Source organism: Neophocaena asiaeorientalis, unplaced genomic scaffold, assembly GCF_003031525.2.
Source record: "Neophocaena asiaeorientalis asiaeorientalis breed wild unplaced genomic scaffold, Neophocaena_asiaeorientalis_V1.1 scaffold418, whole genome shotgun sequence".
Classification (NCBI taxonomy): Eukaryota; Metazoa; Chordata; class Mammalia; order Artiodactyla; family Phocoenidae; genus Neophocaena; species Neophocaena asiaeorientalis.
In genome coordinates this window covers 4,116,199-4,142,548 of record NW_020175731.1, presented here as the reverse complement: position 1 = coordinate 4,142,548, position 26,350 = coordinate 4,116,199, and the positions used below count along the sequence as shown (strand labels likewise).

Below are 26,350 nucleotides of genomic sequence, written 5' to 3'. Positions count from 1 at the left end.
AAGAGTGGTACACTAGTGGGACCCCTTCACAGGGAGGATGCATGAGGCCAGACACGTGGCCTGCCCCTCCCTCTTACAGACACGCCTGTACTGACCTGCAGTCTTTCCTTCCAGGGCACTTGTGTGAGCTGTTCCCTGGTGTATTGGAGCAAATGCCCTGCCGACTCTGAGCCCACAGTGAGTGTGACAGCTTCAGGGAAGCACACGTCACCCAAGCAACCCCGCTGGTGTGGTTTCTCATCCTTTCCATCTTCCCCTCTTAAAAGATATTCGTTCCGACTGGGATAACGTAAGGTTAGCTCTTAGCCTACTATATCTGGGCGGATGGTAGAAAGACAGCCCACAGATCCGTGTTTGAGTCCTTGCTCATTTATCCAAGGTAAGCTGCTTCACATATTTACTCTAATTTTCTTATCCGCAAATGGTAATACCGATAATAACAACAGCAACAGTAGCAGCAGCAGCCTTAGCACAGATAACACTCCAAGTGCAGCGCCTGAATCAAACAGCCACTCAGTAAATGTTCCCTCTCTACTTGCCCTATGAAATAAAACCCAGGGTTTGCATGAGAGAGGCAAAGCTCTACCCTCACCCTCTTGCGGTCTCTGGCTGGGCCTGAGAATTAAGTTGACATAAGACAAATTAACAGGAGAAAAGCACAGGTTTTCACACATACCTAAGAGCTTCCATAGGAGAATGAAGACCTGGAGGAACAGCAAAACCCAAGTGTTTGTATAGTATGTGAGCAAAGACAGGTAACTGTGGAAAAGTAACTAGAATGTGAAATACATTTCACAACAGTACCTACATCAAATCATTATTACTATGTTGTACATCTTAAACTTATACAAGTTTTTCGGTTTTTTGTATCTGCTATTTTTCAAGTGCCTTTAGCACAAAATAACCCATAGGCCAAAGTGGCACATGGGGGTGTGGCATGTTCTGCTACCCTTCATTTGTATCTGCTCTTCCCAAGCATTATTCTGGAGAGAAATACAAGAAATATCAAGAAAAATGACACTAGGACCATCAAAACCTTGTCAAGCTTGATAGAATTCTGTACACGTCTATTGAGGATTATAGATCTGGTTCAGGGAGCATAGAGGTGAATAAGATATTGCTTTGTTTTGTTTTGGTCTTGAGAAGCTCTCATCTAAAAAGGAAAACAGGTGATTTTTCTTGGCATAATTTATATGCCAAGTAAATACTCTACTGGTAGCAAAAGCAACGTGTTCTAAGGTAAGATTGGTGATAGAAATTCCTGCCTCTAAGTTCATCCTAAGAAAGAACTTCCCAACCAGCCAGTTCATTCCACACTAGAATAGATCGCTATTATAAAGAAGGTGATGAGTTTTTTTTTAACACCATCCTATTGTGGAGCATTTCATAAAGAAAAACATTAAAATTAAACAGGCACAGGTGTTCAGATATTTATTTTGCTCAGTGAAGCCATCACCCCTGAGTCCTGCAGGATGCTGTCGACCAGGGAATATGGACAGGGAGAAGGGAAGAGGAAACGGTGGTGACTGGCATCTCAGTGAGTGCTGTGTGCCAGACATTGTTTTAAGTGCATCGTGCAGCAAACCTATAAGGGGGGCACGTTATAACCAGAGTGTAACCTGGGAACTAAGGCGAGGAAACATAAAAGCCCTCCCACAAGGTCACACAGCTGGTACACGCAGACCATGATCCTACATTGCCTCAGCCCAAAGAAGGAGGGAAAGAGGAAAGGAAAAACTGAGACACATGGGTCAGAGCCAACAGAACCCCTAAACTGCCCCTCCCGTGCTCCTATGGTCTGTACTTGGCTAACTATCCCGACAGCCAACAAGGGGGTTGAATAGTCCTTCCTCATCGACCTGAGAATTCCTTTAGACATCTAAGATTTTAGGATTTTACTGCCCACGGTTTTCACTGCTCTCTTCTTAAGTAGGAGCCTAAGATGAAGGAGTACCTCCATATCCATTTTTATCTAACATAAAATTTGAGCCATGGACTAAATGCTCAGCACAAAACTTGAGATCAGCATTTTTGTCCTATTTCACAGATTAGACAGCATGACTTGCCTCTGAGATCCTAAAGGTAGTAGGTGGTAAGATCCATTCTCTTGACCTGCCACTTACTATCAGTGTTCTTAAGAAAAAGGATTTAACCTGTCCGGGCCTCAGTTTCCTCATCTATAAAAAAGGGATGAGAAATACCCACATGGAGTTGAAGATTGATGACCTCATACAGGCAATGTGTCTGACCTTAGTAGGTTCTCAATAAATGGTAGTTCTCCGTAATTCTGAGTGGGTAGCAGAGGTTAGAGAATAGAAAGAAATCTGCCCCTATACCCCACAATTCCTAAGAGGAAAACTCAGACTCTCACTATTTTTTTGGTGGATCTTTGTACAAATTAGGAGGAAAATCTCTAATTGCTCCAAAATGTCTATATAGGAAGTGGTTAGGGATGGTTATTAATTGGAAGGGGAGGCTAAGCCACATCCTGGATGCACAGGAACATGTTCCCTGATTGATTAACAATGTCTTCCAGGGCATGAGAAGGGACGGAAAGGTACATATGCCCTACGTGGTGCAAACCCTGGCCTGTATTCTTCCAACAAGGAAACAGGCTTAACAGGGTGGCAGCTCTGCCTGTGTGTGCTGTGTGCTCTAGCACTCTTTCCTAGCACTGACAGTAAAACAGAAGAAGATTGTCTGGTGTCTGTAGAAGCCGAGTCATGCCCAGAGGACCTCAAAATGCAGACTGTGATGTTCTTCCTCATTGGCTTTCTTCCAGACACTCTTCACACGCAAATGTGTCTACACTGGCCGAATCAGGAGCCTGAAGAATGGCTGTGCCAGATACTGTAATGCCACCGTGAAGGTGAGGCTTGTGTGTGGCCGGGGCCCTTATCCAGACCACCAAGGCCTTGCACAGAAGCCCACAGGGCTGGGCAGCTCTTGGACCCCAGGGTCTGTGAGTCACAGGTTGCCCTTGGGTTGACCCACAGGTTGACCATGTCTTCTTGCAAAGGAAGGGAAGGGCAGAGTCCCCACACAGCGGCCAGGTCACCCCCTCCCTGCATCCATTCATCCCATGGTTCCTATCACTCTTTTTTTTTTTTTTTTGCGGTACGCGGGCCTCTCACTGTTGTGGCCTCTCCCGTTGCGGAGCACAGGCTCTGGACACGCAGGCTCAGCGGCCACGGCTCACGGGCCCAACCGCTCTGCAGCATGTGGGATCTTGCCGGACCGGGGCACGAACCCATGTCCCCTGCATCGGCAGGCGGACTCTCAACCACTGCGCCACCAGGGAAGCCCCCTATCACTCTTAATATGGAGCCCACACCCTTGACAGTACCCTGCATGGCCCACCCTCTGCAGTGTCCCTGGCCTGTCTCTCACCCTCATTCCCACCTCAGCGGGTGTGCCTTTGCCATTCCCTCCTGGAAGAATGTTCTTCCAGATTTTCTTGAGGCTGACTGACCTCTCAAGTCTCCATCCGACCCTCATCTCCTCTGTCGCCGCCCAATCCACAGTGCCCCCGCCAATCTCCCCACACCTCTGCTCCCACCTGCCACCACCTGATAACGGCACTTTGATTTCCCGGTACTTACTGCTATCTGAAATCCTCTTTTTTTTCTTTGTAAATGTATCGTCTCTTCCCTGACTAGATGGAACACGGGCTCCATGAGCCCAAGCCTTTATCAATCTTGCTGTCACAGTACCAGAGCCGAGCCAGCAGCCCGGGGCGGCCCTCAGGAGATTTGTGGTGAACACGTGGCTGAGCACAGGCCACGCCGTCATCTGCAAGAGAAGAAGTCGTGCTCCTAAGGGTGGGAGGGGGCTGATACTGCTTGAGATCGTAACGGAAATTAAAATGTATTGATATTTCCTTTGAGGAACTGGCACTCTGCCTGGGATTCCAAAAGGCAACACACATTTTGTTTCTCAGATACCAAAGTGCTGCAACGGCTTCTACGGGCCCGACTGCAACCAGTGTCCAGGAGGCTTCTCGAATCCATGCTCCGGGAATGGGCAGGTGATAAAGACTGAGGCTTACTTTTTCACAAATGCTGAGGTTGACCTGTGTTAAGTCGAAAAGTAATTTTTAAAACCACTAAACTAAGAAATGGTACAATGCCAGTCACTGTTCCCAGGGAGTAAAAGAAACAGATCAGTTGCTAAAAGAAAAGAGGGTGTCTGCAGGAGAAGGAATTTTGCCTGGGGGAGTGGCAGGGGGCAGGGTGTCCAGTGATGTCGCTTCTGGTCTGCTTTCCTACTGCTGGTCACGTGACTTTGAGCAACTCAGCAAGGCTCTCTGGACCCCAGTTTCCCCGTGTGGGAGATAGCAGGATTGGCCTGCATTGATCTCCAAGTCTTTTTAGGGCCGAGATTTTACTATTCTTAAGGGAAAAAAAAAAAAAAAAAAAGAACCCCCCGGTGATTGTTTTTTTTAAGTTTTTTTTTTTTTTTTGGCTGCCTCGGGTCTTAGTTGCAACACTCGGGATCTTCATTGCAGCGCATGGGCTTCTCTCTAGCTGTGGCATGCAGGTTTTCTCTCTCTAGTTGTGGCACTCAGGCTCCCTGGCGCGTGGGCTCTAGTTTGTGGCACGCAGGCTCTCTAGCTGAGGTGCGCGAGCTCAGTAGTTGTGGCACGCGGGCTTAGTTGCCCCACCGCGTGTGGGATCTTAGTTCCTGGACCAGCGATCGAACCCATGTCCCCTGCATTGGAAGGCGGATTCTTTACCACTGGACCCCCAGGGAAGTCCTGAATGCTTTTTTTAGCCCATCTGCAAAACCTATGAAATGTAAGAGCCAAAACTTAACTCACCTAGCGTGGAGGCCAGGGCTAAACATACAAAGGTAATAGTAGCTGTGGTTCATATGGGGAAATTGTGGATCTGCACATATAAGAAATCCACATTGAAAATATGCCTCTTTCAAGGGGAAGGAAAAACTGCATGACCACCAAGTGGGGACACCACACAGGCCAGGGGAATAGGGCGAAGCTGCTACAAATTAACTACTGTACCTGGGTGTTCCGGGACCCAAGCCCAATTCTGATACGTGTCAGTCAGTACAAATCTAACCTTGAAATAGCTGGGGAGATGAGGGGTAAAATGCTCACACTGAAGGGAAAAACACTGCCGTTAGGACCCACATAGCTGAGCATGTGAGCATCTGGAGAGAAAGGCCTGCCTTCATTCTGATTGTCAGTGGTTTATCGGGCTGCCCCTTAAGCATTGTTTAGAGGTTCCATTTCACCACTGTGACACCCCCCCAACCCCCGACCAAATGACTTCCTGTGAAGTTCTGAATCCTGGCTCGGGACACCCATGTGTCACTGTCTTAGCTTCCTACCCGATACCCACGACTCCACTTTCCACAGGGGGTCCCAAAGAGTCATTTCAAGCAGATTTGAATCTAAGTCAAAGAAGCAGGCCAGGAAACGAAAGCATCTGGGACTCCTCACCTGGGGCGTGTTGTCCTGATGGCCAGGGGCCCTGCCTTTGTTTGCAGTGCGCCGACGGCCTCGACGGCAATGGGACATGCGTTTGCCAGGATGGTTTCCAGGGCTCCCAGTGTCAGTTCTGCTCGGACCCCAATAAATATGGACCTCGGTGTGACAAAAGTAAGTGTCGCTTCCTGAGCTGCCTTCTGCTCCTCACCCGGGGTCCCTGCAGCACTGCAGTGCAGTCCTGGTATCAGGTGTCCCTTGGCTTGGTGGATGCCCTTATCACAGGGTACTTCTTAAGCACTTGGGTCCCAAACAGTGCACATACCAGGTTGCTGGGCCCCACTCACAGAGCTTTGAGATAGGAGGCCTGGGTGGTACCTGAGGATTTGCATCTCTGACAAGTTCCCTGAGATGTCAACACTGCTGGCCCAAGACCACACTTTGAAAACCAGTCTTTTAGGGTTTCCCCACATACCTGAAGTGATTGTGGGCTCCATATTAGAAAACAGACTCCCCATCTTTCAAGCAGTTCTCTTCCATCAGCTCCTCCCTTTGCTAAATGTGTGACCTTGAGTTAGTTACTACACCTCTCTAGGCCTCAATTTCCTCATCTGTAAAATGGGGATAATAATAGTAACTACCTCGTAAGGTTAGTACAAGTTATAAATGGAAAGCACTTGCCTTAGAACAATGCCTAGCGCCTAGTATGCACTACCAGTATTATTATCTGTTATTGTTATTATTATCTATTATTGCTGGTACTGTTACTGTTATGCTAAGTTCAGTGATACAAATGTCCACAAGCTCATAGAACATGTAGGAAGTTCCACAACACTAGGCATTGAAAAAAAAATGCAGTCATATAATCTTAGAAAACACATTATGTTCTTAAAAATAACACCATGTGAATATTTAAGTACATAGATAGAAATATACATCTATCTATCTAAGCTAAGATTAGAACTTGACAGAAAAAAATAAAATGAATAGATCAGAGCTTGCTGTGGAGTCAAACCAACCTGAAGTTCAGTCTTCACTCTGCAACTTACTGGCTCTACGACCTTGGAAGAAATCTCTCATTGAAGCTTAACTTCCCCGTTTATAAAATGAAGACAATATTGGTACCCACTTGATAGGTTGTTAAGTTAGATCATAATTTAGGACTTTAGCCCAGAGCATGCACCTAGCAAATAATCAATAGATGAAGCCATTCTTACTACTGTCACTACTAACTCCACTCATCTGTTACAAAACACGCCACCCCTCTCCTCTCTTACCTTGTCCGATCTTCATGGCTACCTCTCAAGAAGGACGGGACGCCAGAGCCCAGCAGATTTGTGGCTGCTGATCCTAGTCTGATGCTCTTTTTGCCAAATAAGGTTTCTGAGGGGAAAAAATAGGAGTTTATTCCAAAGCCTGTTGACATAGGCATTTTTATGAGGCCAGTAGTCACGATGCCGAGGCTGGGGCAGCAGTGGTGGCTTCCCGCTCCAAAGCCTCTTGTCCAGGTCTGTTGCTGCCCACCGCCTCGTGCAGGGGAGCTTCCTCTTCATTCTGGGGTCTTGTTCCTTGCTAACCAAGCCCTGACATCCTTAAAAGTTTATGAAAAGTTTTCTTTGTTTTAAAACCAGCTGTGCTTTGCCAGCCCTCACTGTGTTTCTCTTTCCTGGATGCTGGCTCCAAGCCCCGACACAAATCCCTTTCCCATCAGTCCCTTCTGGGGCAAAACCACACATTCCTTCATTTCTGATCACATTTAAGCCCCCAAATCCTTGCCACCTGCCTTTGAGAGTCTCCAGAATGTTCTTTTCACTTCCACATGCAGAGGAGCCTGAGTCTGATATGCTGGCTCACATTGCAACTTTTAAATACCTGTAATCAAAAGCAAAGTTAGCAGCTAAAGTTTAAGATGATAACAGACAGTGGAAATGCCAGTCGACATACTGATCGCCTGGTTACTCATGGTCACTAACGGAAATGGAATTTGAAGGTCTGAGTTCAAGTCCCTGTTTGGGAACTTGCCAGCAAGTCAGGCAATTTGTTTTACCTCTCTGGGCCTCAGTTTCCTCATCTGGAAAACGGGGATGGTAAAAGGATTGATACCTATCTCCTGAGGCTGGTGACTATGAATGAGAGGGTACAGGATAAAGGCTGGCCCAATGCCTAGAACAAGGTCAGTGTGCAAATATTGGGCATGAGTTAGCATTGGTTTGCTGTGATGGAGGGTGAAGTGCAAATATGTAAGCCACACATCAGAGGCTGTGCCGGCAGGCGAAATCACTTCCAGAATGTCTTCAGGAAAAGGTGAGAAATTTCCAGACTAAACTCTCCTACCATGAAGTAGGTGAAAATTGAGCTCCTTGGCCTCTTTCACACCATCACAACCCACCCTCCCCCTGCACCCCACACACAGACACACAAAGCATCCCGAAGACCAAGCTCTTCTCACCGAGAGCTGTCTTGGCACACGAGAAAGACGCTGAGAAATAGCGTCCAGAGCCTTCCGCGTCTCAGCCCCGGGTTCTGCACCTACAGGAGTGAGTGGGGGGTGAGGGGAGGGTCCCTGTCCTCCATGACCCATGTGCCCATTGCTAAGCTTGTCCCCAAGCCTTGACGGCCCTCTTCCTTCCCTTCCAGGGTGTCTGTGCGGTTTTGGAACGTGTGACAACAGAATTGACAGTGACGGCTCCTGTCTCCCCGGCACCTGCAGGGACGGCTCCGCCGGGAGATTCTGCCACAAGCAGACCTCAGCCTGCGGGCCCTACATGCAGTTCTGTCACATCCATGCCACCTGCGAATACAGCAATGGGACAGCAAGGTAGGCCGGTTGGGGAGGGGGGATTGCCACCCTTAACGGCCCATGGCCACTGTGTTACCTGTAGACACACCCAACCCATATCTAAACTCTTCATAAACTAAGCCCTGTTCTCTTCAGCTGCCAGTATGGCTTTTGTGGAGAAAACCTCAGACTGAGCTGGGTTCAAAGTTTGCAGCATTCCCTGCTTTGAAACTTACCAGCTGTGTGACCTTGGGCAGTTACTTAACCTATCTGAGCCTCACTTTTGTCATCAGTACAATAAGCGTGATGTTGCCTACCTAGCAGGGCAGTTGTGGAGATTCGAAGAACTGAATGCCAAATCATCCAGCCCCAGGGCTAGTACATCATAGGTGTTCAGTCATGGAAACTGCAGTTATTACCATCACTCACGTGAAGGAAATGAAGATTTGCCCACCAACTTTCCAACCCTTTAAAAACGCCTTTACTTCCTAAGGTCATTAATAACTACTCCCCTGTTAAAGGCATCTTACAAGAAATTAGATCGTTGGTCACTGGATCACCGTTTGTTTTCTTAATGCTATCTAACGTATGAAGTGGGCTTGGGGGGAACATGTCAGAGGAAATTTTCCTCTCTGGGAATATCTGGTTCAAAGGCAGTAACCATGCAAAAAATAGCCTGGGAAATGCAGACATACATGTAGAATTCTTAGCCTTATTTTTGCAGCACTTTTCTTAATTTGTAATTACCTAATCATTTGCTTACCTGTTTGTGATCTGTCTCCCCCACCAGTCTGCAGGAAGCATGGGGCAGAGACTGACTTTGCTCTTGCATGGTGGTACAATAGGAATGCATCCTTCTAAGGAGTTCGTATATACAGCAGTGCATAAGGCGAAAGTCACAAGTCACCAACGTTGCCCTTAAAACCTCCTAAGGGAATTCCCTGGCGGCCCAGAAGCTAGGACTTGGCGCTCTCACTGCTGGGGCCTGGGTTCAACCCCTGGTCAGAAACTAAGATACTGCAAGCCTTGAGGCACGGCCAGAAAAAAATTAAAAGTAAATAAATAAACAATAAATAAATTTAAAAACCTCTAATCGCCCACAGGGGATCATCAACGTGGGTCTGTATTTACTATATAAACTTAGGTAAATCAATGTTGAAACGGATCAATCTTTTTTTTTTTTTTAGATCAATCTATTTCTTCATTTGGGGACCACCTAAAGTATTTAGTTCTTCTAGGATTCTTGATGCATGAAAAATAATTTTATTTAGAGTTTTGTGAAGCACGTATGACTGAATCTGCAATAGTCACGTGGGCGTGTGATAGGTGTCCCAGCACCCATCACAGGGCACTCAGTAAATACTGGTAGACCAAACAAATGAATGAATGAATGAATGGTCCTATTTAACAGCTAAAGTTTCAAGGTGGAGCATTTTGAGAGGAGTGCCTGAGGGCGTGATGGATCATGGAATCAGGCACCTGAGAATGTTGTGCTCTAAAAAAAAGAACATCTGAGAGATCAGAGAAGGGAGAGAGGGGAGGTCTCACCTGATTGTCATGTTCAAATCACTGAACTGTCACACAGAAGAGAGCGTCGTTCTCTGCTGAACCAGAGGTAATGACTTGAGGTATAAAGGGACAGACTCCAGCCCCATAAGAACAGAAAAGCCGCCCGGTGTCGAGCCTGAGAAGGTGCAACTGCTGAACGCCCCATGTGCATTCACTCTATACCACAGCTTTATGAGGGAGATGTTAGACCCATTTTCCAGGTGAGGAAACAGTCTCCCAGAGGTTAAGGGACTCGCTCAGGGTCACACAACTGCTAAGAGGTGGGGCCTGGATACCCACCCAGGTGTATCTGACTGCAGACCCAGGAGTGCTGGTGGCCACCATGGTACATGGCTCCCCCGACAAGGGCATAGTGTCAGGCCACCTGGCCGTGAACACGTTCACCCCTGGCTGGCTGGTCTTCTTGGGGAGGGGTGGGATAGTTGCTGCTTATATTTCTAGGGCTGACTTTGTGTGCTCACTCTTCTTTGCAGCTGTGTTTGCAAAGCAGGGTATGAAGGGGACGGAAGCCTCTGTTCAGAGATGGACCCTTGTTTGGGATTAACCCGAGGGGGCTGCAGCCGCAATGTGAGTGTTGGTCTTTATTTCCAAGCTGCCAGGTTTTTTAGGAAATCCTGAGGGAAGACCTTCCAAAAGGCAGTGTCAGACGACTTCATTGCATGAGGCACATTTGCTCGAACCCTGCGTTTTAAAGATGGTGCCAGGTACCTTCTGTGAGCCTCCACTTCCTAAGTTCACGTGTGCTGGGGGAGCCCCAGGTTCACATGTGCAGGGGTATTGGGCTTCTAAAAACACAACCAAAGGATCAGATACTGGAGATCATTAATAATAAACTTCTGATTCAGACATTATAGCTTACAAGTGACTTTCATGTATGTGATTTCATTTGCTCTTCCCACCAACCCATTGAAGCAGATGTTGTTTATCCCCATTTTACTGATCAGGAAATTGAGGCTCAGAGATCTTAAGTGACTTGCCTTAAGTTCTGTTAGTGTCAAGGGTATAGCCCAAACTGACTGTTCCTTTCATTAATACCTTCTGAATATCACCACCACCACCCGGCCAAGGTCACCTTCATTCCTTACCCACAGTTTAATAACTATTCTCCCTGATGCTCCTCTTGGCTATAGCCACAGCCAGAGTGGATCAGATCATGTTTCCCCCTTGCTGAAATCCCTTCGGGAACTTCCCCTGGCTCTGAGGATGACATCAGATGCAAATGCCTTGCCCAACCCTCCAGACTGCGCCTGAGCAAGCCCCACCCTCTCAGCCTCATCTGGACAACTTACCTTGCACCTCTCACTCTGTCCTTCAGCTTCCGGGTGTGGTCATCCTGAAAAGCCTGGAATTGGTACAGGTAGGAGCTTGGGCTAAAGCATCATACAGACCTGGGTTCATGCCTCTTTACAGCTGTGTGATCTTGGGCAAGTCACTTACCTCCTCTGAGCCTCAGTTTCCTTATCTGTAAAATAGAGATAATCACAGTACCTTCCTCAAGATGATGGCTTACACCTACAAAACATTCAGAACAATCCCTGGCTCAATAAATGGCAGTGACGTTAGTGATGGTGGCCATTAGCTGGCCCAAAACAAGCAAATTTGTTCTTTAAGTCATCTTATCCTTTCCATTGATCTTAATGCAAATGTGTGTTTTAATCATTTCCTTTGCACTCCATGTAAATATAAGCTTCTTCAGTGTACCTCTGGAAATCCTTGCTTTGCACCTGGAATCTTGCGGCTGGACTGGGGTTTCAGAGGTTTTGCTGCTGCTTTTCCTCCTGTAGGCAGAGTGTATCAGAACTGGCAGGGGAACCCACATCTGCGTATGCCATCAGGGATGGACGGGGGACGGAAGGGATTGCTCAGAGATCAACACCTGCCTGCTGCCCAGTGCTGGCAGCTGCCACCACAATGCAACCTGTTTGTACATCGGCCCCGGGCAGGTAGGTGTGATGAGCTGGAGAGCCAAGAGGAAGCAGGATTCCTGGAGTAGATTGTTTTTTCCCCTAAACACAGAAGTACTTTGGCTAGAATTTACTGCAGCTCTTCTATCATTTGTAGCAGTGGGAAAGGGTTAATTGTCACAACAAACCTGATGTAGTTACTATTTTTTTTCACCTTTTGACCCCATTTACCCTCACCACGCCCCACCCCACCCCACCCAGCCTCTGGCAACCACCAGTCTGTTCTCCATATCTGTGAGCTTAGTTTAGTTTTGTTTTGTTTTAGATTCCACATATAAGTGAGATCATATGGCATTTGTCTTTTTCTTACCTATTTCACTTAGCATAATGCCCTCAAAGTCCATCCATTATGTTGCAAATGGCAAGATTTCATTCTTTCTTTGGACAAATAATATTCTAATGTATACGTAGGCCACATATTCTTTATCCATTCATCTGTTGATGAGCAGTTTGGTTGCTTCCATGTCTTGACTATTGTAAATAATGCTGCAATGAACATGGGGGTGCATATACCTTTTCGAGTTTTTCTTTTTTTTTTTTTTTCAGGTAAATACCCAGAAGTGGAATTGCTAGAACATATGGTAGTTCTATTTTTAGTTTTTTGAAGAACCGCCATAACAGTTTTCCACAGTGGCTGCACCAATTTACATTCCCACCAACAGTGCGCAAGGGTTCCCTTTCGTCCACTTCCTCTCCAGCACTTTATTATTTCTTGTCTTTGTCTCACTGTGGTTTTGATTTGCGTTCCTCTGATAATTAGTCATGTTGAGCAGCTTTTCAAGTACCTGTTGATTATCTGTATGTCTTCTTTGGAAAAACGTCCACTCAGATCTTCTGCCCATTTTTTTAATTGGATTGTTTGTTTTTTTGCTGTTGAGTTGTATGAGTTCTTTATATATTTTAGATATTAACCCCTTATCAGATTATGACTTGTAAATATTTTCTCCCATTCCATAGGTTACCTTTTCATTTTGTTGATGGTCGCCTTCGCCATATAGAAGCTTTTTATTTTTTTTTATTTTATTTTTTTTTGCGGTACGCGGGCCTCTCACCGTTGCGGCCTCTCCCGTTGCGGAGCACAGGCTCCGGACGCGCAGGCTCAGGGGCCATGGCTCACGGGCCCAGCCGCTCCGTGGCATGTGGGATCTTCCCGGACCGGGGCACGAACCCACGTCCCCTGCATCGGCAGGCGGACTCTCAACCACTGCACCACCAGGGAAGCCCCCAGAAGCTTTTAAATTTGATGTAGTCCTACTTGCTTATTTTTGCTTTTGTTGCCACATAGGTACTATTATCATTCCATCTTATAAAAGAGGAAACTGAAGCATGGAGAGGTTAAATACTTTGCTCATATCACACAGAAACCAAATTACGGTGTGAGATTCACACCCAGACAGTCTGACTCCAGAATTGTCCTCTTGGTCGCCACCCTTGACCACACTCTATTTCTCTATAACACTGTGTAATACTCTACAGTTTGTGGGTCACTTTCACTTAACCTCATTTAAGGGAGACAGAGGCAGAGAAAACTACTTCTTAGGAGTTAATCAGCCCCAGGGGAGGTGATGACAACTGTCCTAGGATTGTAGCCATGAAAAGTCCTAGTCATGAAAGAACTCACTGCATTCTTATGTCTTGCCAAGCAAGTACCAACAATTCAATTAGTTTTTGACTCACCTGAGACGCCACGTCGCGTTTGAGAGAGGAAGACAATTTCTTGGTATCAGTATCAGTTTGCTAAGGCTGCTGTAGCAAAGTATCACTAACTGGGTATCATAGAACAACAAAAATGTATGTCTCACGGGATTGGAGGCTAGAGGTCCAGGATCAAGGTATCAGCAGGTTTGGTTCCTTCTAAGAGCTATGATGACAGATCTGTTCCATGCCTCTCTCCCAGCTCTGGGTGGTTCGCTGACAGGCTTTGGTGTTCCTTGGCTTATACACACATCACCCTAATCTCTGCCTTCGTGTTCACATGGCATTCTCCCACGTGCATGTCTATGTCCAAATCTCCCCTTTTCATAAGGACACCAGTCATATTAGACTAGGGACCCACCCTACTCCAGTATGACTTAACTAATTACATATTAACAATCCTTTTTCCAAATAAGGTTACATTCTGAGGTACTGGGGGTCAGGACTTCAACATATGAGTGCGGGAGTGGGATTGGGGGAACACAGTTCAACCCATAAGAGTATCTATTCCCTTCTGCTCTATCATCCTTTCTGCAGACAAATTTGAAAAGCATTCTGATGGGGGAGATAGAGGAAGAGAAACGACTTTTTATAGTGTTACATAAGAAATAAAATAGGCCATATCTAGGATTGCCCTCAGTAGTGTTATTAGCTGGCTCGAAAGCTTGTAGATATATTCCAAATAGGCACAAATCCTAACTACCATGAATTTTTATTTTAAAAGACAGACCATGTTTGGGTCAATATGTCAGGGCTGTGGGTGCAGGGACATGCTACCCCAATACCAAGTACAGAAGATTAAACACTCTTGCTTACAAGGTCTTGCCCTCTCGTGTAAAGTTGTATACATGTGCATATATTTGTATATAAGATACCCAATTGGGCTTCCCTGGTGGCGCCGTGGTTGAGAGTCCGCCTGCTGATGCAGGGGACTCGGGTTCGTGCCCCGGTCTGGGAAGATCCCACATGCCGCAGAGCGGCTGGGCCCATGAGCCATGGCCACTGAGCCTGCGCGTCCGGAGCCTGTGCTCCGCAACGGAAGAGGCCACAACAGTGAGAGGCCCGCAAACCGCAAAAAAATTTACCTTATACCCAATTTACCTTATAAAGCATATATAGCAAATAATACTTATACCCTTAAAGATAAAAATTCATAAATTGGAGTTCTATTCCTTTCTTCCCACAACTTAATGGGTTGTCTGTATCACCTCAATAACCCTTCACCAATCAAATGTTCCTACTTTCCCACCTCTGTTTATTTTTCTGACATGTACCCTCAGCTTTCATGGACTCCCCACTCCTACCACCCTCTCCCAAGGTCCAGCCACGCCCCACTTCCCAGAAGAAACTTCCCAGCTCATCCTCCCTCCTCTGAAGAGCAGTGGTCCTCATCACAGAAGCATCTCCTGTGCCAGTTCATCCATAAGACTTAGAGCATCTCTTGTTTTCCACTTAAGATTGGACCATTCTTATTTACATTGTATGCTTTATCTTCTTCTCTTTAGTGAAAGCAGCTTTGAGGTTCATTGCTGGTTCCATAACCTGTGTTTGTTATCTGTTGAAGAGATTACTCCTGTTTAAATTATAGGGTTTTTTAAAATTAATTAATTAATTTATTTTTGGCTGCGTTGCGTCTTTGTTGCTGCTCGCGGGCTTTCTCTAGTTGCGGCGAGTGAGGGCTGCTCTTCATTGCGGTGCACGGGCCTCTCACTGTGGTGGCTTCTCTTGTTGCTGGAGCACGGGCTCTAGGCACGTGGGCTTCAGTAGTTGTGGCACGCAGGCTCAGTAGTTGTGGCTCGCGGGCTCTAGAGCACAGGCTCAATAGTTGTGACGCATGGGCTTCATTGCTCCACGGCATGTGGGATCTTCCCGGACCAGGGCTCGAACCCGAGTCCACTGCACTGGCAGGCAGATTCTTAACCACTGTGCCACCAGGGAAGCCCCCTAAATTCTGTTTTAAATACAAGATAATGTTTAATAATGGAAGACATTTGGGAAAGTAAAAGAGTGGAGAAAAATGAAAACCATTCACAGCACTCCCACATTCACCATTTGTGTGCTGATGTATTTTTTCTTTCTGGTCTTCTTAATGCACAGGTTTTTATTTTTCTCTACCTTGTTGCGATCCACTACAGTTTTGTTTGGTTCCTATTCTGTACTTAGCACAGACATTCCCCCATTTTATCATACAACCCACCACTGTCATCACCATGATCGTCATCATCATCGTCATCGTCATCATATTTAATAGCTGTGTGATCAGGGCCATTTGCTCCTGTGGTGTAGTTTGTGTACTACACAAAGTACCCAGCCTATGGGGCAAACAGGGGCTGAAACCCAGCCTGCACCCTGCTCACCAAGGTGTGTACCCTGGTGTGGACCTAAAGCTTGCCAGAGGGAGGGGGACTTTTTTGTTGCATGATGACCCTGTCTCCCTGCTGAGCCACTAGCCATGGGTTGTCCATGTAGAGGTTTGCCTGCTCAGAGGGAATGCCTGTTCTAAATTACACAATGTGCCTTCCAGACTAACAGTGGCCGTGTGCATGGATCTCCACCAAGTGGTTGCTCCATGACTTGCTTAATCTTTCCCTCTTAGGTGGAGGGGCCAATTTTTCCAATGTGATGCTCTTTAGGACCTAAGTTCTCTCTGAGACAAATCTCCATATGGCCCCTCTAGGGTAATGAATTCAAAACGCACCAAAGGACTACCAGACTGGGAAATGTAATGTAGAATGTGGAGACCAATAGCTCCGGAAGCTGAAGTGTAATAAACGAAAGACATTAATGGTGTTCTCTAAAAGAGCCAAACAGTGATGGCTTCCATACTTCATTTTGTGGTAGAGTGTGAGGGCAGGGCATGCAAGGCAGTTGTTTTCAATAATCCGTTTGACTTTGCTCTTGGAATTACAGAATGAGTGTGAGTGCAAGAAAGGATTTCGAGGCAATGGGATTGACTGTGAACCAGTAACTTCATGCTTGGAACAAACTGGGAAATGTCATCCACTGGTGAGTTACTTGATTTCTTTCATTAATCCTTAAAACAATGACTTGAGAAAGAAAGAAGGTTGGGTTATTTTTTTATCTGGGCCGACTAGTGAACAAAATCTCTCTTTACTCCCAAAGGGGGTCCCTGAGCAGAATGTGAGTAATTATTGCCACATTCACTCCATTCTAAAGCTCGGAAGAACCAACATACAGTTGCCAGATAAGATTCCCGGTTAAATCTGAACTTCTAGTAACTTGGCGTTTTTATTTGCTACATCTGGCGATTCTAAATCACCAGGATAATTTAGAGGGTAACTAGACTCCCATTTTGAATGTCATGACAAAGTTTTACCCAAATTATTAGTGAAAATGCCCATTCAAGGGTAGGTTGAGCCTTGTGTCTAAATTATGGAAGAGCAGGCAAAGATGTTAGAGCTGGTCGTGTTCATGTTTTTAAAAGAACATCCCTAAGCACTCAGCGTCAGAACCAGTGAAGACGACACCTTAGTCACAGTGCTTTTGCTTGCAAGGAACAGAGTCCACGCAAATCCGCTTAAGCTAAAAAGGAATTTGTTGGACAGATGCCGCCAGGGTAGCTCCATAGTCAGGAATTCCAAAACTTCCCACGGGCTTAGAATCGACATCAAGGCAGCTTCTTCCCTCGATCCTCTGAGACCATGCAATTTCTCATTTTGCTACTCCCTGTGCTTGTACTTTCTCTTTGTCTTTGTCTCTCTTTCTCTCTCTCTCTCCCAACTTTAAGTGCAGTTCTGTGCATCTTGGGGTAGATGACTCCCTGTTCTTAGAAAAACATCTACCCAACTACCAGAGATGGTAGTTTTTCCACTAACTTAACAGCGCTACCAGAGATGGTAGTTTTTCCACTAACTTAACAGCACTCTGTGTCCCCAGTCTAACTCATAGGAGAAAGGATCTGACCAGCCCAGCTGGGTCCAAGTGTCCACATATGAGACACTCAATGATGGCCAGGGAGTGGGGTGACATATCATGAACAGGACTGCCAGACCCACGCCTAGTAGTGTGGGCAGGTGGGTAATATTCAAAGACAAAAAAAATGGGAGGAGATGCCTCTAAAGCATCCGTTACCCAAGAATCATGAAAGCACTTCATAAAGCTGAAGAAGCTCCAACACTCTTGCTTAATTTAAGCCCAACCAAGCCCTGACATTCCACACGTGAGAGGTTATTGGAACTTGCACTTCATTCCAAAGCGTGGAAGAACGAGCATAGGGTTGCCAGATAAAGTGCAACACACCCAGTTAAAATTGAATTTCAGATACACAGTGAATTCTTTTCTGGCACAAGCGTGCCCCCAAATACTATATGGGACATGCTTATACAAAAACCTCTTGGTTTATCTGAAATTCACATTAACTGTGTGTCCTGATTTCTGCTTGCTAAATCTTGGCAGGGATGAAAAGAAAGAATCTAATTGTGATTCCATAAGAAGTGCACCAAACCTGCAGAAAGGGCTGAGGGCCTGTGGGTTACTTCCACCGTCTTTCAGCCCCAAATTTGCAGTTCTCACTGTAGAAGGAGCCTGACGATTCACAGGTGTACCTCATACCTAATGCTTTAGTTGGGAAAGCAAACCATTTCTCTCATTTTCTTTGTATCAGGCAACCTGTCAGTTTACTTCTTCTGGTGTCTGGAGTTGTGTCTGCCAAGAGGGCTATGAAGGAGATGGCCTTCTCTGCTATGGAAACGCTGCAGTGGTAAGTCCTCTGAGATCAACTCCAGTACAGAATAATAAAGACAAAAATCTTCAAATTTAAAAGAAAAAAAAAGTGCTCTTGGCTAGGATGGCTTTAAAGTGTTCTACCAATCATTTGCTCATAAATGGCATATGTGCTCTGTGGGTCACAAATTTTCTACAAGGTGAAGGGAGGTAACTTTTATTAGGCACTTTCTGTGTACCAAGCAGTCCTGGCTTCCCTTTCTTGCCATTCTGCCTCTTGCTGGTCCCAGACTTCCCAGATGGGCAAATAACTGGTCCCTGCTGAGCTCTCGGGCACTCCTGTCCGGGCTGTGTGCCTCCTGTAGGCACCCAGAGCACCCTGTGCTTACCCCTGTCTGGGGGGTGTGTGTGTGCATGCACGCGCACCTTCTGTGTACCAGGCATCTTACTAAATCCTTAACATGCTGCAGCACCCCCTTTAAACCACAGCCTCTGGGCTTATGCTATTATCATGCCCATTTCATAGATGAGGAAACTGAGAGCCTAAGCACACTTGCCTAAGGTCGCTCAGCTGTCTCCGTGCAGAGCCCAAGCACTTAACCGTTAGTATGTTCTATCAGCGTAGGGCACGGCCCACCTAATTGTCTGTCTCCCCACTGGACTGTCAACTCTTGAGGGCAGGTCTTTGTCCTTGCTTCCTACTTCACTCCTACTGTTCATAAAGATTTGCTGAAATGAGAAAGTAAATTGGTGAATTTTCTCATCACTCACTTTTTGTTTAACTCACTGGAGTTTGGTTCCTACCCTCCTCTCAACGGAAACCACTGGCGTAACAGTGCCCAGGGCTGCACCTGCCCTAACGTGCTCCCTGGCAGCTGCAGCATCTGACCTTGGCCTCCCTGCCTATCAGGGTCCTTCCTGCCCTTTACTGAACCTGTTTCTCCTACTCATCCCATCAGGCCTGTCTCCTGACATTCAGACCGTGGAGCATGGACCCAGCATTTTCTCTGCACTATCCATGGGCCACATTTCCTAAAACCTTAAAACCCTAACACCCTGCTTTCACAATGCCCCTCATCTCCCACGGAAAACAAGATCAAGTCCAAATCCTCGGCCTGGTAACTCTGAGGACTTCACATGGACTCAGCTCACTTCAACCAGCTTAGCTGAGCTGTCGCCTTCCCAGCTGTCACCTTCCTGGCTCCGTTCCCCGCCCCCATGGACCCAGCCTCAGGTCTTTCTGCCAGCAGTTCAGGTCCAGCTCATGCCCTCCTCTCCTTGAAGGGATTACCCGAGCATCTCAGCTCTTGTACTTATCCATTTACTGATTTACTTTTTAACTGGTATTTACTAACTTATTCCATAACCTCAACCACTTTCAAAAAGGAATTAAGACAGCTCTGAGATGTATTGCCTTTTGGTAAATTTGCACATAATAATTGTTGTTGCCACTTTCGTGGTGTTTAATAATTTTTAAAATGTTTTCACATACATTAATGCATGTAATGTTCATAATCCCAGGAGCAAGGCATCATCATTTTCATTTTTCAGGTGAGGCACTTGAGTTCTCAGAGAGGTTAAGTGACTTGCCCAAGGTCCCACAGCTGGTAAATGGCAGACCCAGGAATTGAACCCAGACTTTTTAAACTCAAAGTCTAGAGCTTTCTTTAATCTATCACACCTTCAAACATCACTGATCTACCAGCCCTCTGTGTTATTTTTTCACATCCTAACATCCCCAAAACAACTGTAAGTTGCATAAGATCAGGGGCCATCTTTTCTCTTTCATATCTTATATCCTCCCTCACTCCAACTTGGTGCCAATTGAGATGGTTCAGCGTGTATGTTCATTAACAAACCCCATGGCGGATAAGTTAAAAATAATAGTTGCTAAAACCTACTGACTGTGTCCTGCATGCCGTCCTCTATTCTAAGCACTTTAGAAACATTAACTCTTCCAGTTTCCACATCAACACTACCAGCTGGAGCTTTTATCATCCCTGTTTTATAGCTGGGAACATCGAAGCCCAGAGAGATGAAGGAACTTGCCTAAGGAACTAGGAAATGGCCAAACCAGAAAGAAAACCCGAGTGCTTTGGCACTGTGTCCCAAGCCCCTGCTCAATGCTAGCTCTGAAAGGGGACAGTTTACTGAGTTCTGTGACCCTCCTTTAGGGCTGGGTGGCCGTGTTCTTACAACATAAATTCTGATTTGGACGAATTCGACATTGTTGTTTCATTTAATGTTTCTGGAATTACTCCTTTACCTCGAATATAGAAGATAATTCAAGCCATTAAACATGAAAGAAATGCATGGCTCTGGCAACATGGGGATTCATCCAGCCTGGGCATCATTCATGTCGGCATCGACAAGGCTGGCAAGGACAATGCTCAGAGATGCCCTGTGATTATACCTCTCATTGATCCTCCTCTGTGTTCTCTCTCCTCTCTCCTCCCTCTCTTGCACGAAATGAATAAGGAATTGTCCTTTCTCTCTGCAGCAGCTATATTTAACCAGTGGATAAATGTGAGTACCTTTGTTGGAATTAGGATTGGGAATATATAATAATTGTAGATATTTGGACTACATGTAACAGAAAACTGAAAATGCAGCTGGTGAGGGGGAGGGAGGGAAATTGTCTAGAACAGTGGTTCTCAGCTTTGATTCCACTTTAGAGCCACATGGAACAGATGTTTTTCAGTAGCCCTGCCTAGGCTCCCACCCCCAGACTCTCTGATTTGATTGGGTAGAGGTTTGACCTGGGCATCAGTGTGTTTTAACACTTTCCCAGGTGATTCTAACATGCAACCAGGGCCAAGAGCTTCTGGTCTAAGATAAGCTGGGGTGGTCAACTTTTCAACCAATCCAAATATATATGTATAACTTCATTCATCAAAAGAGGGATTTTTGAAAAGTCAGCATAATTCATCACGGTAATTCACCAAATTATATTTGGCATTTATAGTTGCAGTACTATATCATATTTCATGTGTGTTTAGCCCTCAGCCCAACATGCCCAGAGGAGCTTTTCCCTCTCCTTTGGAAAGTTCTATAACAAAGAGTCTAATTCCCACCACCCCCAGTTGTCTGAGTCTCTGTCATCTTTGCCTGAGTGGCCCAAGGTGGCAGGTTCAGCCAGCCATCGTGACAAGTGGTTTGTCCCTTTTAAGAAGACAGATGCTAAGATACGCAGTGTCTGGTCAGCAGCCACTCCAGGACGCCTTCCTGTTGCTTCCATGTGGGGTCCCTCTGACCCCCATCACACAGGACAGCGGGGACTGAGGGTCCTATAGCAGGTGCTCATTTTCATACAGACCCACCCCACACTCATAAGCTTGCCCTGTGGTATGCTAGACCCACTCGTCCTAGCTCACAAGAGCACAGCTTTCCCAACTCCACTTTTTATGCTGTTATGGTGGTAGCTTGGAATCAGCTATGATGGGAGAACTTACACCACAGAAATCAGCAAACACTGCGAAGCGGGGCTTTTGTTTGTTTGTTTTTCCTGGAGAGCCGGTTGTGAAACATAAACCCACCACCGCTTCTACCCAGAAGTAGCTCTAGGTGAGTAGATAACGGTTGATTTCAGGCCTCCAGTCTCTCTCTCATGCTGAAACTCTTCCTGTAATCTTGCCACCATCCTTATTCCAAAGGCGTCTGAGGATTCTCAAGGTTCTCTGTACACACGTGTGCACACACACGCATGACACTGTCAAGACTGTTCTCTGCCTCTTCATTTAGACTAAAGGGTGAATGACTGATAATGGCTCAAGTGTGACCTGATCAGGAAAATGTGCCTTTTGTCAAGGTTCACACGTTTAAATAAAAGGAATGAGTCTCAGAGGAAAGAGGAGGCATCAGCCAGTAGGTGGGATCGATTTGGGAAAGGGGTCCCTAGGACCTTCTGGTATCTCTGAAATTATATCACATGGGAAATGTCATCTCTGCCAAGCAATAAGTCAGCATTTGTCCTCTGACATGAGTCAGGCCAGTTTCTTTTCCTTCTGCGATTCAGAATGCTTCCCTACAACCCATGCTGTCAGCCGCCTCAAACCTCACCATCCTCGTGCCTTCCCAACAAGCTATTGAGGACATGGACCAAGATGAGAAAGCCTTTTGGTTGACCAAGAGCAATATTCCCACCCTCATAAAGTAGGTATTATGTGTGTTTTATTCTTCATGGTATCTTACTGGCATCAGTGTGAATGAAGTTCAGTGAAGGGAGGCCACGTGGTCCTTCAGATCCATGCAACTGACCATGTCCCAGGATGGAAGTCGTCAACATGACTGACAGCCAATTCTGTGCTAACTGCTTTATGTACAACCTAGTTAATCCTCCCAAGGACCCTGTGAAACAGAATTATTCCCATTTTATAGATGCGGAAACCGAGGCACAGGGTGGTTAATTAACTAACCCCAGGTACCATGGCTGAAGTTGCAGGGGAGATTTTGAACCTGGTAGTCTGGCTCCAGAAGCTACTCTCTTAACTCCTCACAATGCCACTGCCTCAAGCATTGACACCTCATTACAGCCCTTATGGACTGTTGTTGTAGGTACCATACACTACTGGGCACGTATGGAGTGGCTGATCTGCAGGCCCTGTCGCCTTCTGACATGCTGGCAACGTCTTTGCAGGGCAGCTTCCTCCACCTGGCGAAGGCGGATGGGGTAAGAGAGCGTCGTGTTGTGTCTGTTTAGTGGAAACTTGTGACCTACGTTCATAGTGTACTTTTAGTTTTTTTCTGTTAGGGAAATTTCCAAACGTGAGCAAAAATAAAATGGAGAATAAAACCTCCATGTAGGTATCACCCAGCTTCAACACTTAGCAACCTGTATTCACACTCTCACACACACACACACACACACACACACACACACACACACACACACACACACACACAGAGTTACTCTGTAGCAGGGATAGTATAAAATGAAGTTCTCTGCCTACTGGTTGGCCACAGGCTCTTCCTGACAGACAGCAGACTGATCCGTAAAGGCAATCCTTTCATTTCTTCTGGGTGAAGGCCACGCAGTTTCACAACTTGGATTTTTATGTGTGGTTAAGAGCTGGTTGTTGGAAACCTACTAATTGAGTCATTTGAGATTACTACAATTTTGTATTAAGCTAGGATCAGTCAACAGATATTTATTGGGACTTCCGTGGTGATCCAGTGGTAAAGAATCCGCCTTCCAGTGCTGGGGATGTGGGTTCGATCCCTGGTTGGGGACCTAAGATCCCACATGCCACGGGGCAACTAAGCCTGCACGCCATAACTAGAGAGAGCCCGCCTGCCTCAAACTACAGAGCCCACAAGCTCTGGAACCCGCACTCCACAACTACAGAGTCCATGCACCCTAAAACCCAAGCACTGCAACTAGAGAGAGAAAACCTGCACACCACGGCTAGAGAAAAGCCCACGCACCACAACGAAATATCTCCCCGCGTGCCGCAACGAAGACCCCGCGTGCCGCAACGAAGACCCGATGCAGCCAAAACAATGAACAAACAGATGCTTATTGAACACCTCCTATGCTCCAGGAACTGATCTGAGTGTTGGAGACAGGACAGCGCACAGGAGAGCAGAGCCCCGTAGAAGCTCACCTTCTGGCTTTCTCTATAGTGTTTCAAGGACTTGGATTCAGTTTTCTGTGCGGAAGTCTGGCTGCCCTGCTGAATGCGGCAGTGTTTTAAAGTTCTTTCTGTGAACTGAACAAGATGAAAATGGAGACTCTACTGGGAAATGAGAACTGCCCCATCAATGGAGCATGGGCCAGAGTCAGAATATTCTAGAACTACAGCTCTAAAGCATTTCTGCCTACCTCCCCATCAGTGATGGCGCTGTGAAAAGGCTCTATGCCTAGTATTACCTAAATATATGTGCTTCATCAGATCATTCCTTTTAGAAAGCAGAAAAGAGTTACATACGGTCCCATGGACTCTTTACATTTTATTTTATTACAATAATTCTAGAACGTTACATGCATATATCAGACAATGGGTGGTTTTCCATTGGTGTTTGAAATCACTGGTGCTCTGAGCAAGCATTAGTTGAACACCCACCCTGGGAAGGTTCATCCCAGGTTCCGCAGATTCAGAGGTAAATCAGTCAAGACCTGTGAGCTAGAGCAGCTAACCATCAAAGACACAGTTGTAATGGGTTCTTTCATACGCCTGATATAAATGTCTCCCTGTAACCAGGAGAGATGTGCAAGGTAGCCAGGAATGTTTGTTTCAGGACCTCTGCTGATGTGCTCAGGGTGAGGCAAGTCCCCTCTGCACCCAGGGTTCCCAGGAGGAATTTCAGACAAAGGGCCGTGGTGGGAGAAGAGGAGAGGAAACCAGAGAGAGCAGAGCCCAGATGTGTCATGCTTGGTTGGTGGCTGCGTGAGCGGGCATTTGGGTTTACTTAGCTCCTTTCAGTGGCTGCGTGAGTGGGCATTTGGGTTTACTTAGCTCCTTTCCCCGTGTAATTAATATTCTTGAGAAGTCAGTAACTATCTGTATTAGTTTGCTAGGCCTACTATAACAAAGAAGCACAGACTGGGTGGCTTAAACAACAGAAATTTTTGTCTGAGAGCTCTGAAGGCTCGAAACGCAAGGTCAAGGTGTGGGCAGGGTTGGTCCTCTCTGAGGACTGACGTTGGGCTCTCTCCTTGGCTCGTAGATGACCGTCCTCATGTTCACATGGTCTTCTCCCTGTGCAGCTGTCTGTGCCCAAATACCCTCTTCTTATAAGGACACCGGTCATATTGGATTAGGGCCCACCCTAATGACCCTCTGTAAAGATCCTGTCTCCAAATAGGGTCACATTCTGAGACACTGGTGGTTAGCACTCCAGCATACGAATTTTGGAGACACAATTCAACCCACAACACTATTTGCGGTGTTTTTCCAACTGCAGGGTCACTTTAGTGAGCCTCAGCCAGCACTTTTTTTTTTTTTTTTTGGCAGCGTTGGTTCTTCTTTGCAGCACACGGGCTTTCTCTAGTTGCAGCAAGTGGGGACTTCTCTTGTTGCGGAGTACAGGCTATAGGCGGCGCGAGCTTCAGTAGTTGGGGTGCATGGGCTTCAGTTGTGGCACGCAGGCTCAGTATTTGTGGCTCGTGGGCTCTAGAGCGCAGGCTCAGTAGTTGTGGTGCACCGGCTTAGTTGCTCTGCAGCATGTGGGATCTTCCCAGACCAGGGATTGAACCCATGTCCCCTGCATTGGCAGGAGGGTTCTTAACCACTGTGCCACCAGGGAAGTCTCCAGCACTTTTTTAATGAAATAGAATGAAGTAAGGTAGAATCGATGATCAGGTGCCTCCCACATGATAGAGGAAAGTATTATTTCATTTCAATTGTGTGTGTGTGTGTGTGTGTGTGTGTAATATCAAAAGGTTCTCAATTTTAAAATTTCTGACTTTGTGTCATGGTCCAAAAGTGAGAAGGTCACTACTACTCAAAAAGTGGGAAACCCAGAAATAATTCAATCCCTGGGTGTACTCTATAGGGACTCACCTTCTCACTGTGGTGCATTTACAGAATATCACAATCGAAGGGGCGTGCGTCATTGATGGTGACAATGCAGCCACAAATGGAGTGATACACATCATCAACAAGGTACAAAATCGCTTCCTCCCGCACATGTTGAATCTCTTCTCCTTTTGTTATTTATCCTCCTGTGCAGTATCTTTTTTGGGAAAAAATACTTAGCCTTAATATAAAAACAACCTGTATTGTGCTTCATTATTTTTATTTTAAAACCATTTCGAGGCTCTACTCATTCAGTAAGACTCAGTTACTATATACTCAGCCTATATCCTGCAGTGGGTCCTGTATAATGTGTGGCCACATATATCATATTTCTTAGTTATCAGAATATCTTACAAGGTACACGGGAACCTTAGTATTGGGAAGTCCATATGCCCAGATTGGATATAATCAAGAACTGGAGGAGAGGCAACTGGCTATGTGTCACTGGTCCTCTCCCCTCTGCATTATTGTGCCCTAGAAAAAAAAATGGAAAAGGGTAGGAAGGGTATTGTAGAATTTTTATTTTCTTCTAAGATGCAATTCAACAGTATTCAAAGGTATGAAATAGAAAAAAAAAGTTTAATGGGAAACGAGCTTTTAAACTATCCTATAATTTTCAGTTACTATATTAATACCTTCATTTAAAATTAAAGTTCGAATTTAGGGTATATTGGGAAATTTTGAAAAGCGGAAGATT

General features: G+C 46.0%; 1 protein-coding gene across 1 annotated transcript in view; it reads left to right on the top strand.

Annotated features, from left to right (window-relative positions):
- Window positions 1-26,350, top strand: part of STAB2 (stabilin 2) — a 152,346-nt gene that overhangs the window by 60,595 nt on the left and 65,401 nt on the right. Inside the window, exons 19-31 of the mRNA XM_024732138.1 lie at window positions 115-177; window positions 2,783-2,869; window positions 3,941-4,027; window positions 5,509-5,620; window positions 8,084-8,264; window positions 10,268-10,361; window positions 11,579-11,737; window positions 16,364-16,459; window positions 18,078-18,173; window positions 20,615-20,662; window positions 22,152-22,288; window positions 22,691-22,805; window positions 25,663-25,740. Of these exons, the coding sequence (XP_024587906.1) occupies window positions 115-177; window positions 2,783-2,869; window positions 3,941-4,027; window positions 5,509-5,620; window positions 8,084-8,264; window positions 10,268-10,361; window positions 11,579-11,737; window positions 16,364-16,459; window positions 18,078-18,173; window positions 20,615-20,662; window positions 22,152-22,288; window positions 22,691-22,805; window positions 25,663-25,740 (1,353 nt within the window). The remainder of the gene's footprint in view (window positions 1-114; window positions 178-2,782; window positions 2,870-3,940; window positions 4,028-5,508; window positions 5,621-8,083; window positions 8,265-10,267; window positions 10,362-11,578; window positions 11,738-16,363; window positions 16,460-18,077; window positions 18,174-20,614; window positions 20,663-22,151; window positions 22,289-22,690; window positions 22,806-25,662; window positions 25,741-26,350) is intronic.